We start from the raw sequence: 14,923 nt of genomic DNA, 5'->3' as shown, positions 1-14,923 counted from the left end.
CCGGCTGCACTTAATTCGCTCTTCGAGTCGGCCGTAAAAGGCGTCCATCGACCGAAATGGAATAAAAGTGCGCTTGCAGTGTGTGCAATAAATTTCCCGAGTGCTATCCGGTTATTCGCTGCACCAAAAGAAAACACATTGCAAGTGCTTCGAGACCTAAGCCAATAAAAGTTGTACTTAAATCGGAACTCACTTAAATTAATTAAAAGCCCATAGTCCTCCTTAGCTGGGTGGATAAGCTGGGGTGATGAAAGAAAAGACCTTGCTCGCATCGTTTTGTATTTATAAAATTATTTATTATTTTTAACAATTGTCATTATCATGGTAGATATACAGACAAAGCAGCTGAAGGATTCTTTGGATTTTTTTTATAGAACATGTATCTTTCGCTCCAAAGGATATGAGTTCAAATCGCAGTGGAAACTATTGGAATTAAATTATTATTTATGCTTAAAATAAAACATTTCTTTTTAAAAGAAAAATAAATTTAAATCCTATCAAAATGTTTGCTTTATTTGAATCAGATAAACTCCCCAGTTCTTTTGTTCCAAAAACTAATTTTTTTTCCTATATTTTATGTAATAGATTTTGGGGTGCAGTGAAAATAATTTAAAGGTTAATAAATTTTGCTTAAATAGTTTATGCAGTATGCCAATTACAAACGGTCAAATTTTTGACAGAATAACAAACAAATCAGCTGAAGCCTTTTTTCGGATTTTGTACACTCCTGAGTAGCCTAGAGGTTAGAACATCTATCTCCTGCTCCAAAGTTAAGGAGTTCAAATCCCCTTCAAAAATGTTGTATTCCATTTGGAATTTAATTGTTTTTTTTTTGTTTTAAAGTGTATATTGTTCACTTTAAAATCTGTGCCTTAAAAATAAAATATTTCTTCTAAGAGAAATATATCCTTGGACATATCTGAGCTGAAATTGTAGCTGTTAAATTTGTATAAATAGTACGGTGTTTTCTTGCATATTAGAAAGTTTTGTGGCGTGTGGGCGTTTGGCGTGTTCGGCCACGCCCCCTGGTGTTCAGCTATTTTCAGTTCAGTGGCCACAGTTTTCCAGACTGCCCTTCGCATGCCTCACGCAAATATGGCTACGATGGAAAAAACAAAAAAAAAACAGCAAAAAGCGAGTGGCCAAGAGGAGCTTACACCCAATGCTGAAAGGGACGCTTCGCTGGTCAGGACTCCAGTTGTGGCCAGGACGAAAAGCAGTGACCAGTGACCAGAACCAGGACCTGGAGCTCCGGAATGCCCGAGCTTGGCCAGCAGAATGCACGCACACCATATCCTCCGTCTGAGCGAATTAAACGAACATCGTGCCACCATTCTGACCAACAGTCCACTTAAGCTCAGGCGAAACCGGGCTAGGACAACGGGCTTATGACTTGAGAAGTACGGGGCATTTCTGGCAAGTTGTCAAAAATATAAAAAAACATTATATATTATACATTAACAAAAATAAAATTTTAAGATATTAACACTTACTTGAACTTAATAACTAAAGAGGGGTCATATTCATGTTTTTAAATTTTACGGATTTTTTCGAATAGATAAAATACTATTAATGACTTGATTTACATAAATTATATATATTTCACATATTTTAAAAATCGTAATTACTCAAAAAAACAAAAACTGGTTGCTTTAAATATTAATTAACTTGATTTAAATGACTACAATAATTCAAGTATTCAAAATGCTTTGAATAAAGCATTTACACAAATATACAAACAGTAGATTGCTTGAATTCCGAATTAATTTGATTTATTTGAGTAAAATTTTTCCAATATTTATATATTTAATAATTAATAAACATGATTTATGTGAATAAAACTGTTCAAGTATTCAAAATGCCTTGAATAAATGTATACTTTATACAAATAACCATTTACTGATTGTTTGAATTCCAAGTAAACTTAATTTATTTGAGAAAAATTTATCAAATATTAATTTTTACAAATTAAATTCAACTTAAAAATGTAAGTACAATTATAAGTAATTTTTTATTTTTATTTTTAATTTACCTGCTTTTGAAGGGGAGTTTTTATTTACTTATTATTGTAAATTACGTATACGACAGGGTGGCCATTGTTGTGGTATTTTGCATACTCCCCGGGCATTTAGTCGCCTAGGGTATTCCAAAGGCAGCTGCTGAGTTAGGGACCCTTGGGGGACCCTGTCCTCGTGCTTTTCAATTTACAAAATACGCCTCCAGCGGCTTTTCACGCCTCGCGCACTCAAAAACAACCAAAGAAAGAGAAAAATGGAAAATTAACAAAAAAAAAGTAACCACGAGGCGGAAACAGGATACAAAAAAAAGATGAAAACAGACAGGAAGGGAAAGTGGATGTGAGTGGTATACTTATCACTCTGGAATCGAACTTCGATGGGTTAGAAATAATGGCTTGGACTCATCGAACTTTAAGAGGACTCATAACTCGAATAAAAGTAGCTAGTTCACTGAATAAGTTCTCGGATGAAACTTAAAAATGTTACTTTTTTAAATCCAACCTTCAAAAGAAAATAAATAGGGAAACTTTAACGTAAAACCTTTAGATAACTCCATTCTTTGTTTATAAAGACAGCGCCATTTGTCCCCATTTCCACTGCATGTTCCACCCCATTACCGAGTAAATCACCTTTTGTATTTTTAATTTCTTGAAAGGGTTTTATTTTATTCATAATTCATTATTTGGTTTACATTTATACTATTTTACTGCATGTTTTTTGGTTTTTTTTTAGAGCGACCCAACGGGACCGTATTAATCTGCCCGCTGCTCTCAAATACTCAAGTACCTACAAATAATTCTCTACATCAAGTGCTTCCTTTTTTTTCGGCCTTTTTTCCGTGTCATTTGGGGGCCCGTTTCCACCTTTTTTCGGTTTTATTTTCCTCTTTGGGTTTTCTCTTTGATTCGTTAAATTTTAGCTTAATCTTAAGTGTGCTCGTTCCTTGCAACACATTTTTCATTTTATATTCGCTTACGCTTCTCCGCTCCGCCAATTTGCCGCAATCATTCGAAGTAATTTTCTCAACATTTAGAAATGACGAAAACCAGCTCTGTTTTTCCTTTCTTCACTTACACATTATGTATTTGACTATTTTAGTACACCAAAAAAAAAAACAACATCTATTTCATACGTTCATAATTTATAGGTAAATATGTAATTTGCATGGCGGTTGCCGTTTTGGATTTTCATTCGCTTTTGAAAGTCACTTGCAATGCTTAAAGATTAAAAAAAAAAAAAAAAAGAGTGTGGCAAGTGAAACCTTTTATGGATTTAAATGAAGTTCCAAGTTCTTACTAGGGAAAATTTATTTAAAATAATGTTTAGTTTAGCCAAAATTGGTTTCATTCTATGGAAGCTCTAATTTTGTTAAAAATGTTAGAAAACCAAGACATTTCGGAAGGCTTTTAGACATTTAAATTGAATAAGAATTGGATTTTATTTAATTATATTCTAGAAATCCAATTAAAGTAAAAAGGTAAATTAATGTTTAGTTAAGTCAAAATTTGTTTCATCTTATGAAAGCTCTAATTTTGGTTAAAATGTTGGTAAAAACAAAGACATTTAGGAAGGCTTTTAGAAATTTCAATTTAAATTTAATTCTAGAATATCAAACAAAGTAGAAGGCTAATAGCGAAACATGTGCTTTAAAGTGTTTTATTTAATTTTCGCATTTTGCCTGCACTTTGCACACATCGTTTTGTAGTTTTTCCCCTTTTAGACCAGTGTGACCACAAGTCGCTTGTAGGCAAAGCAAATGGAAATCCAAAACAGACGCCTTATGTATACGTTTGTAAACACTTTTCTTTTAGTATTTATCGTACTTTAGATTTGGCCTTTGCATCGCACACACTCCCTGCTTTTCCAGTTGAATCTCCAACATTTTCAGTTTGCTTTCTCCCCACCTGACAGATTCGCACTTTCTCTGGCTTTCAGTGTATCTGTATCTGCTTTTGAGTGTGCGTTCTTTATTTGTTTGCATTTTCTTTCGTTTTCCTTTTTATTTCTGCCGTTGAAAAATTGACATATCTCGGTACTTGCAACTGGAGTCGAGACGACTTGTGTTGAGTTGAGTTTTCTTTTGGGTTTCCGGTTGGATTTCCTGCATTTCTGCCGGGGACACAAAATTTTTGGGCAGCTGTAGCTTCCACAAACTTTTGGCCGGAATGTGGATATGGGGTCTTGGGAAGGGGATTTCCAAAGGAGGAAATGGCCAGCGGCTCAGCTGTTTCAATTTACTCTGATTTTCGGAGACCAATTACCTTTCTGCAGGGAGTGTACCATTTACTTTTCTTCTTTTTTTTTCTTTTTCTTATTTATGGATTAACAGTTTAGTTACTGTTACGATTACGTTTACGGTTTACGGTTTACGGTGTTGCAAGTGCGGATTGCGGCTCTAGGGGTTTTTAGCCCAAGATCTTCTTGAAATAGCTAACCGTTTCCGGTTTGGTAAGCGAGCGTCGTCGATTTGGCTTGAATGGCGCCTCGGTTTCCTCCAGGAAGTTGTGTCGCTTTGTGGCCGCCTCGGCGTCCAAATGGCCAAACTCGTCCTGGTCGTCCTCCTCCTCGGGGCTGCCCATGCCGTTGTTATCCACCTTGAAGGAGCCAACGTTCTGCGGATATATGGTGAATCTCACTGGCTTGGGAATGGGTCTTTTTGTTGTTGTTGTAGTTGCTCTTGCTCTTGCTGTTGCTGCTGTTGCTGTTGCTGCTGGTGTTGCTGCTGTGGCATTCGACTTGATTTCATTACCAATAGTTGTTGCTGCTGGCGCTTCACTGGCAATTACTGCTGCTGCCGTTGTTGCTGATGTTGCTGCGGTGTCTTCAGCTACTTTCACGCTTGTTGTCATCTCCACTGCTGCACCTGTTGTCGCTGTCACGGTTGATGTTGCCAGTGTGTCTGCTGCTGCTGCTGCTCTTGGTGTTGTTGCTGCTGCTGCTGCTGCTGTTGTTGCTGGTGTTGCTGCTGTCGGCTTCTTCGATGACGTGACTGTTGATGGCTGCGAGTCCGCCTTGGCTGATGTTGTTGTTGCTACTGCTGCTGCTGCTGCTGCTGTTGTCATTGCTTGTGTTGTTGTGGTTGCATGCTCGCTGGCATGTTTCGTCGGTGGCACATAGTGCGACTTCACCAGCAGCATTGGCGGTATAAAGCGCGTATTGTCGGCGGACTCATTGACGTGCGTTGCATGTTGCTGCTGCAGCGTGGAACCTTCGTGCAATATCTGTTGCTGGTGGTGTTGCTGCTGCTGCTGCTGCGAGGGATGAATGGGGTGGGCCATGTTGTTGCTGTTGTCGGTAGGCGTGGCATGACTGGCTGTTGTTGTTGTTGTGGGTGTGGCAGCTGATGATGCTGTTGTTGTTGGTGTGGTGGCCATCGAAGAAGTTGCTGCTACTGTTGCTGCTGCTTTTGTTGTTCGTGGTGCAAGCATTGTTGTTGGTTCCGGTTTCCGGGTTGTTGATGTTGTTGTCTCCTCTGGCCGGGGCGTTGTTGTTGTTGTTGTTGTTGTTGTTGTCGTGGTGGTGGTTCTAATCGTTGTTGTTGGCCCTCTGGCTGTTGTTGTTGCTGCTGTTGGCGCCTGTGAACTTGTGGCATCGACCGCCTTTGGTGTGGTTGCCACTTCAGCTGTTGTTGTTGCTCTTGCCGTTGTTGTTGTCTTCTGTGTTGGTGCTGTGGTTGTTGCCGTTGCTGTTGCTGTTGCTGTTGCCGGTGGCGCCAAGGTGGTGGTCTTCAGTGTTGTTGTTGCTGCTGCCGTTAAAGGCACATCCGCCTCAACAATCGGCGACATGGTGCGCAAGTCCTGCGGCAGGATCTTCTTCTTGTGCGGCAAATGCTCGAATATCTCGTTGGAGGCATCGCTATTGCTGTCATCCTCGTTAAGTGGAATGTGCATACCCATATCCATGCCCGGAGGCAGTTGCTCCTCGCTGAGTGCCGGTTGGTCGCCCATCATCAACTCCTCCTCGTGCTGATGCACCAGCGATTTGCGCGACTTCTGTTGCTGCTGCTGCTGTTGGCTGTGTTGCTGCTGCTGCTGCTGGCTGCCCTGCAACTTCTTGGCAAAGTCCGGCGTGATCACCTTCTTGGCCGCCTTCTTTACCGGCTTGGGCACCAAATCGGGAATGCGATACAGTCCCGATAGCGACACCGCACCCGGTGCATCCGCCTGCATCAGCTCGCCCAGCCCGGGAACGGAAACGGAAACGGGTGGCACTGGTGGCGCCACCTCGATATTAAGGGGCATTCCGGATCGCCGTCCGTAGTTGGGCAGCAGATCGATGTCGTTGTTCTCCTTGTTGTCGGTGCGAATGTTGTTAATGATCTGCAGCGACTTGAAGTGCGAGCTGGTGATGTCGTTGATGCGCTGCGCCTCCAGACGCTCCTTGGGGCAGATCAGTTGGCGGATGGCAGGCTCACGATCCTGCAGAAGGTTGGAAAAATAAGTTATAAAAATAGTTATAGTATCTATTTCATTTGTAGCCGATATCCCTAAAAAAATCATCATTACTTTAAGTCACTTGTGATTATTTAAGACTTAAAAAAAACTAGTATACCCTTTTACTAGGGTAGAATAATTATACCCAATTTACACCTGGGGTATTCAGCTGTCCTGGTAAGTTGGGGAATTTACAGCTGTGGCAAGGGACATTTCAAAGTTCCAACAACGAAATACATTAAACAAAATGCTAGAGCTTTAAGTTTGCTTTAATTGATTGTTTCAAACGTGGCAAACTTAATGTTTCTCAAAAATTATGATAGACTAGCAACACTATAATATTAGAATTTTTCTATTACTTAAAGTGGAAAAGAAATCTGTATTTTGATTTATAAAACATGGAAGCTTCAACTCTGTTTTAATATGGAAACGTTGTCATTAGTGATGCTGCCAGGGATCAGATCCAAGATCAGATTCAATGCTTATAACTTAAAGTGATTTTAAGGAACTCTTCCTTGCGAAACGTAAAAGGCTCACCATTGCAACAACATAATGGCATACAAAATCATAATTTAACACCTTATTTGATGTTGTATTTCATCAAATTAAAAGAAACAACTTTGCTTAAATGAAAAAAAAAAATTCTAAATGGATTGGGCGAGGGCTTGAACCCAGCATAATATTAGTCTTAAACGAGCATACTAACAGCTGAGCTAAGTACGTCAGTTGTAACACATTGCTTTTTTCATAAGTATTTTTGAGCTCCGAATTTTGTCACACCTCTAACCATACCTGCCGTTTTCCACACCTGCTGAATAATAAATCTTTGAAATATTTCATTAAACATTTCAATTGAATAAAATTCGAAAACTGATTGCAATTGTATAATATACATTTTTTAAGAATCGGGGTTCAATAGGCATTTCATTAAAATTTAAATGAGCTAACATGAAACATTACCACAACTCAGTTTAAAATGCTATTACATATGTATATGGTTATTTTTAAGATTGGTTAAGATTTTGTGGGCATGAAATATGAGTGTTACAGCTGAATTTTTTATAATTTAATCAGTGGAATAATTTATTAATTTAGTTTAAATATCTTTTTTAATATTTACATTAATAAGTATAATTCCCCTGCCCACTCACCTCCTTGCCCTTGCAGGTGTGTCGCAAAAGACCCTCCTCCTGGCAGTTGCGGATGAGCTCGATGCTGGCCGTGTCGGCCATGTACTGCATGGTCAGGTTGGGCATGTCCTTCAGAATACAGGCGTCTGCCCAGCTGGGAACTAGTGGTAATGGTGGTGATGGGGCGGTTAGCCTTGGCTGGAATCCCGCCCGGAAATCTTGACTTACCTGGCATTTCGCAGAGAAAGGAGGCCGTTTCGGGTCCACCGCATCGGAGGGCGTGCCAGCGGTAATCACGGATGGGATCAATGACCGCGCAGAGGGGAGCATCCATCAGGGGCAGGGATTCGGCCCAGTATCCGGTATCGGCCACCAAGGGCCGGGAGTTCCTGGCCAACCCAAAGGAAAAGTTATCTTAAGTTGGCGAAAGGGTTTTCTTCTAGCTGTGGTTGTGTTTTTCCTAATCTTTTGGAACTAATTTATCAGTAAAATGATTTAATTCAAAATTGGATTATCATTTTAAAGCTATTTCCTTCTATCTTTTATTAGAACACACCCTATTTAATGGCAATCATATCAAAGAATTGTATGGGAATTTTAATAAATTTAATTTTTCCAATTGAGAGAATGAGCTGTTATTTGATTTAAATTTCATCCAAAAATCCGTATATTCCACACTATTTCCTGCGCTCATTAGTTGCATTTTTAAAAATATTATATCAAAGTGATGAAAACTAATACATTACAGCTTTTGTTATACCATTTTGCTTGCCATTCCCCTTGATTTTACTCAGTTTATTTGATATGCTTGTCTAAAAATCGATGTTTTTGTATAACAACGAGAATGCGTTGTTATTTTGTCTAATTATTTAATGAAAGACGATCCACTATATCCACAATATCCTACGTTATTTTGTGTTATTTTTCGAGCTTAATTGGCTGAAAGATGAAAAGAATGAAAGTTATGAAAACCGGTATCCGACAGCGCTTCCATTTTCATTTTATTTGCCATCCCTTCTTGATTTCACTTAGTGTATCATGCATGCTTTGTGCCACTTGGGGATTCCCCCGACTCTTAGCTCCGATCTGTTCCTAAATGGAGGACCACTATACACATGTCGGCCCCAACAGGACAATTGTCAGACAATCCCTTTCGGCCGCATCCCTATATCCTGTTTCGGCATCCGTGTGTGTGTGCCCGTATCCATGTGCCCCATCCTGCGTATCCAACGGATACCCTACCATGGTGTGCCATTGTTGCTGGTGTTGATGTTGATGTTCCCGTTGCTATTGTTGTACTTACGACCACATGAAACGATCCGAGTTCTGCGGTCGCATGAGACCAATCCAAACGATGTCGTTCACATCCAATTCCCTCAGCAGGTCGCGCGTTGCATCGAATTGAAAACTGTTGTCGACTGTAAGGACACATCACACAGGACATTTGGAAAAACAAAACGAGAGAATCAAATGGGATGAGCGGGGAGAATAGTTCAAATGAAAACTAGACGACAAATGGTTTTTATTTGTTCTACACAGGGTATTTCTATTAAACTCGCCCCGTCTATTGTTGTTTTTTTTTTTTTTTTGCTTTTCGCCCCGGGTTTTTTGCCTTTATTTGTTTTGTTTTTTTTTTTAGCTGTTCTTTTCTATAGAGTTTTTTTTGGCTGTGGGAAGCCATCAGCTCGATGTTACCCTTCAGTGACAACACAAATTGTTAACAAAACGCTGTTGAAAATTATTTTTGTTTCCATTTTTCCCGGCTCTCGTGTCTGTTTTTCTGTTTTCGTGCCTGTTTGCGATTCTTATTTAGCTATTGTTTGTGTTACCCGTTCTGACACACACGTCCTAAAATTTGCATATGTTGCCAAAAAAAATAGAAGTGAATATGTGTGCCATGTCAACGAATCGACCCTTGACCCGAAAAGCCTTACCTGCTCGCTGAATTTTAATCAACAAATCCGGAAGCTTTGTCCTTTATCAGGAATTTTAGTCGAATTATTTGTTTTATGGAAAATGATTAATTGGCAATTATGGGGTATTTTAAATGATTATATGGAACCTTCTGGAATTTCAACTAACTTACTGAAATGTCAGGATTTCTTTGATAGTTTATTGATATATTTTAATTTTAAAAAAATTACCCTATCACCTAAAGCATAATTTTAGAAAAACTCTTAAATATTCCTTAACTCTCCTTTTTAATCAGCGGTTGTTCTAAAAAATTCAGTACTCTTAGCCGCACACTAAAATACTTGGTTATAAAATATATAAATATTTTTTAATTTTGTAAAATATCCTTAAAAACATAATAGTTGAAAAATGTTATTAGAGCCCGATTTTTTTTTTAATGCCAAAATTGCAGCTTTAACTCTCTATTTAAATCAGCGGTTGTTCCAGAAAATGCAGTGATTCTTAGCCGCACACAAAAATTCTTTATTATACAAATGAATAAATTTCCCCAGTCTGACTTTTATTCGGCTTCCCCCAGTAAAGATCGCAGGACCAACGTCCGATGGAACTTTTGTTGAACGCAGATATATTGGCAACTTTCTGGCACACCATTGAGTCGGTTGTTTTGGGTCATTTGAGCGACCGGGTGATTGTGATTTAGATGCACTGAACTGTTTGGCCATCTTTATCTGGCCAACGTTGACCCCAATCTCGACCTGCCCCCGAAACCCCCTGCCCCTGCCCCCCTTTTAGAACCCCTCTGGCCTCGCCGCCACTGCAGCGACAGCATTTGTCAGGAGGATTTATTGTATTATGAGGTTGGTTGGCTGGATGGTTTGTTTAGTTTGCTTGGTTGAAGGGATGGAAATGGAAACTCCGCACTGAATGAAAGTGGAAAGCAAAGGCAATGCGGTAAACGAGGGGGGGGGGGGGGGGGGGGGGGGTGGGTTGGAAAATGCATGGCCAGGGGGTTGGGATTCTACGGCAAAGCTTTGGGGGTCTGGCCATATAAAAGACTCGACTGTGGCTGCGACACTTTGCTGTCATTTCATTCATTTGCGAACCACAATGGCAACGTCCCTTTGGCATCTGTCGTTTGCACCCTTATCCCCTTACTCACACCCACCCCATTTCGCAGTCCTAGATGCATTTGGTTGCTAGGTGACACTCTCGTTGGCCGGACATTTGTACCAATGTGCCATTCGCCAGTCTGTTTCTGTTTCTTTTTTTTTCGCCCTGTAGAACCTTTCTACTTCTACTCTAGGCTTATTTGCATTTCTCACTTTCAATTCTTTCTGACATTTAGCCGAGAGCTCTGCTTGCATTTTATTCCACCATTTGCCGTGGTTTTCCTTCGGGATTTTCGTTTAACTTACCCGTCACAAGATTGGCATGATGAAATTGGCACACGGCATCGGCCTCAAACCAGGATATGCGATCGCGGAAGAAGCGATAGAAGACATTGAGACCCTCCTGCGGCATTGTCCAGGTGTTGCTCACGTTTACCTGTAAAAGAGCCAAGAAGAAAAACAGAAATGAAAAAAAATGAAAAACGGCAAAGAGTTCATTTCGGTTTATTTTGTATGCGAGCGGCGCACAGTGCGTATACGTTATGCATTAAGCATACGCCGCGTGGCCCGTAAAGCGTTTACATTTTTAATGCCCAAAGGCGTAGGAGAGGGGTGGATGTTTGCTGGGTGGATAGGACTCTGCGACATTAAAAATACATACAACACACGCGCACATTTGCTTAGTGGGTTGCCTGGCTGGATGTAAAATCTGCTTTGAAGCCTGTCCCCATATATTTCATTAGGGCCAAACTGTGCTATATGAGGCGGATGGCGGGATGGGGGGTGGTCGCAACAGCTGCCACAAAGCAGAATGCTCACCCCACTCCACCCCCTACGCTCCTCCAGAGATTCCAAAAATGTTCTTTGTAGCATGCCGCGTGCTGAGACCGAGGAACCAAACGCCAGGGGAACCAACTTGGGCACTCCGGCCTCATCCGCATCCGCATCTCCATCTCCATCTCCATCTCGCCAAGTGGAGTGAAGTGACAGGCCTCGCTTTTCTACATTAACTAATTAGGAGCAGCGGCCCGGGGACGACGGTGCATAAATACCCGGCGCACTCTCGACTACAAAAATATATATATATGAATATATACATATTTAGTATCCGCATAAAGACGGGCTGCGCAAAGCTGATGACAAAGTGCGGCCAAAAGAAGGTGGCACTACGGTGGGCTCAACAAAACACTCTTGTCAAACGGAAATTTAAATAGCTGATTTCCAGGAGAGTGCGCCATATAATAAGGTGTGTTTGGGATGACTTTATGGAACAAAACACTTTCAATGGGCTTAGGGAAGAATATTAAAAATACAACGAGCGTTGCTTTGATTTTTAGAAACTGTTTGCGAATGTTTCATACAAAACAATATTTTTGCTTTTAATTAAATGGCTAAAAGGGTTTTTTTTTTATTATTTTGGAACTTTAAGTTTACAGGCAGATTTTCAGGAGAGTTTTATATATATATTTAAGCGTGTTTTGGTTGACTTAATTGAACGAAACACTTTACATAGGCTTAAGAAGAATATAGAGAATATATAGAACGTTGCTTTAATTTTTGAAAATTATTAGCAAAAATTTTAGACAGCACAATATTTTTGAAAAAAAAATGGTAAAGGTTCTTAATTATTTTTGTATTTTAAGTGTAAGGGCTGATTTCCAGGAGAGTGTGCGATTGATAAAAAGTGGATGAATTTATGAAACGAATCATTTTTAATAAGTTGATGCCATCGACTATCAAAACAAAATCTCAAAAATGTTCATTTGCTCTACGAGTAAGGTGTATACAAATAAATCAAATGTTTTTAAATTTTATAAATGATCTGCTAATTATTTTATTAAAACAATAATATAATAATATAAAAAATAAACCAAGTGTTTTTTCAGTTTTAAAGAGTTATCAGTATATAATTTAAACAAAATAATAATGGTTAACAAATTGTAAGGGCTTTAACTATTTTAAAAGTCTGGTATTTTTTTAATGAGTTTATAAAACGAAACATTTTTAAAAGGCTTAGGAAGAATTGAAAATAGTTCTTACTTTATTATTATTGGTTTTAAAACGAGCGTTGCTTACATATCAAAAACTATCTGCAAATAATTTAAGGTTATTTGAAATAGATGGTTAAAAAAGCAACAGATTTTTAATTATTTCAAAAGATGAAGTCTAAGGTCCTTTTTGAAGTTCAAATAAACTGTGACAAGAATAATTGCCGTACGAAAATGGAAATGAATAATAAAGTGGGTTATAAGGATTTTCCCGCCCCAAGTTTGAATCGATTCCTGCCAGGGCAGCAATCGCAGTAGGCTGCTGCTTTTTCAAAGTCAAAGCCAAATCGAAGTAGGTGAGGCTTATGTTTACCCCTGGGCAGCTGTCACCTCGCCGCCGGCGGCAGCCTAGGGAGTTACTTTCCGACTCCCAATTTAAGACCTATGCCGCCGGTCCGGGTTCGAATCCCGGTAAGTTGTAAGAAGCATGGTACAGTAACAGACTTTACTGTTGAGCTGAGCTGAGCTGAGCAAACTACAAGTCATGCATGGAGCACATGAAACCATCAAACCTGAGATACAACACTAAATAGGATTAAGCATAAAGTTGAAATCATACAAAAATACACTTAATAAAAATGAAACACAAATAAACTTTTTATATTTCTATTTTTTTTAGATAAAAATAAAAGCCATCATATATTTCCTCCTTGTTTATAACTTATTTTTGTTTTGATTAATTACTTATATATTATTTTATTTCATTCAAAAATAAAAGCAATTACTTCTCATTTATTACCTATATAATTTAATTTAATGCAAGCCTCTCTGTACTCTTCATTTTAATGTACTGTATATTTATTTATCTCAATTAAATATAAGAGCAACCCTCTTTGAAATGTAAAAAGTTCGAACTTTGATGCATTAAAAAGGGATAAATCAACATTTGCATAATTAAAGCGTTTCTCGTAGCTGCTTTTAGCCATAAAAAATTCAGTTAATTGCGATTCCATTTCAATTAAAGCTGCATCCGGCCTCTGAATTTAGCTTCTACCTTTTTTTTCTGTTCATCAAATGTTCATCGTAAACGTATCAAGGTACGTCTCTTTTTTATGGAACTAATTAAATTTGTTTTGTTAATATTTTCTAGCAACTTTTTGGATGGAAAATTCTTGTGGCAGAGCTTATTGGCTAAGAATTTAGTGAAATTAAGAAGAGTGAAAAGTCATAAATTTGAAATTTTATTTCCACTTTTCCCCCGCCCGATGAGTTTTCACTGCTTTTCCGAACTGGGGCTAAAAAGAAACGCACCGCATAGGCGGGGTGCGGCGGGCATTTCATTAACTTAATTAACATTTAATTGAAAAATGTAAAAAAGCCAACTCCTTGGCCATTGTGATGCGGGCGGAATGCGAAGGGAGGCACTTTCATCTCTTCGGCGCGGAAATTCCATCGACCAGGAAATGAGATAAAAAACGCTATAGAGACTGGCGAAAAGAAATTCAGGGAGTACTTTGTATCCAGTATACATACATACTGGATAAGACACTCATCAGTCGATTAACTTTGCTTTTATATCCACCAGAGTGATTCATTTGCTTTATTCTGCCGCTTTTATCGCCCAACAAATTTGCTCGATAACAAAATATGAATTTAATTCACCCACAGCAATTGCAGTTATTATGCACAAATAAATACTTTTATGGCCATATATGCACATTTATGACTGTTAAAACCTTGATGGCCGATTATTACAGCCATTCGAGTTCGGCAACAAAATATTTAATATCAATTTGAAGTGTTAACTTACAATTTAACACACGCGCATATGTTCGTGTGAGCATTTTTGATGGAAAATGTAGTTATGCAATGAACGTTGCTGGGGCTGTAATTATTCAATTATTAGCATGGCAAATGTTTTTGAACATTTTTATAATCAAATATGTGCATGTTACATTACAAGAGGTGATCAACAAATGTGCTCTATTGAAGGAACTGCTAAATCAGCGATATAAAGACAGTGCTACCCATAACCCATAATATCCGTTACTAAACAGAGATAATGAGTTAAGAAAGTGTTATTTCCCTTTTCATAGCTGATTTAAATCGATTGTTTTAAAATACAGTATGCAAAAAAGACAAAAAAAACAATATCTGTATGTTTTCCTTTGGGATTTGAACCTCCTTACTTTAGATTTAGGGACGAGTGCTCTAACCTCTATGCCACTCAAGGATGTAAAAAACTCGAAAAAATGCTTTGACTGTTTCGTCTGTTTTACCATCATCCTTTCGTTCAAAGCTTTATGATTTCTGACATTCAACTCGGAGCAA

The 14,923-nt window shown here is 38.8% G+C and overlaps 1 protein-coding gene across 1 annotated transcript in view; it reads right to left on the bottom strand.

Moving 5' to 3' along the window:
- Positions 1 to 2,661: 2,661 nt before the first annotated feature.
- LOC119556636 (proteoglycan 4) overlaps positions 2,662 to 14,923 on the bottom strand; it is a 30,874-nt gene continuing 18,612 nt past the window's right edge. Inside the window, exons 3-7 of the mRNA XM_037868964.1 lie at positions 10,911 to 11,040; positions 8,885 to 8,999; positions 7,810 to 7,970; positions 7,603 to 7,742; positions 2,662 to 6,436 (exon numbers count right to left, since the gene is read on the bottom strand). Coding sequence (XP_037724892.1) covers positions 4,424 to 6,436; positions 7,603 to 7,742; positions 7,810 to 7,970; positions 8,885 to 8,999; positions 10,911 to 11,040 — 2,559 coding nt within the window. The 3' untranslated portion in view covers positions 2,662 to 4,423. The remainder of the gene's footprint in view (positions 6,437 to 7,602; positions 7,743 to 7,809; positions 7,971 to 8,884; positions 9,000 to 10,910; positions 11,041 to 14,923) is intronic.

The sequence above is a fragment of the Drosophila subpulchrella genome, chromosome X (assembly GCF_014743375.2).
Source record: "Drosophila subpulchrella strain 33 F10 #4 breed RU33 chromosome X, RU_Dsub_v1.1 Primary Assembly, whole genome shotgun sequence".
NCBI lineage: Eukaryota > Metazoa > Arthropoda > Insecta > Diptera > Drosophilidae > Drosophila > Drosophila subpulchrella.
Note: the sequence above shows the minus strand (reverse complement) of the source record. Positions and strands in the feature narration are given on the sequence as shown.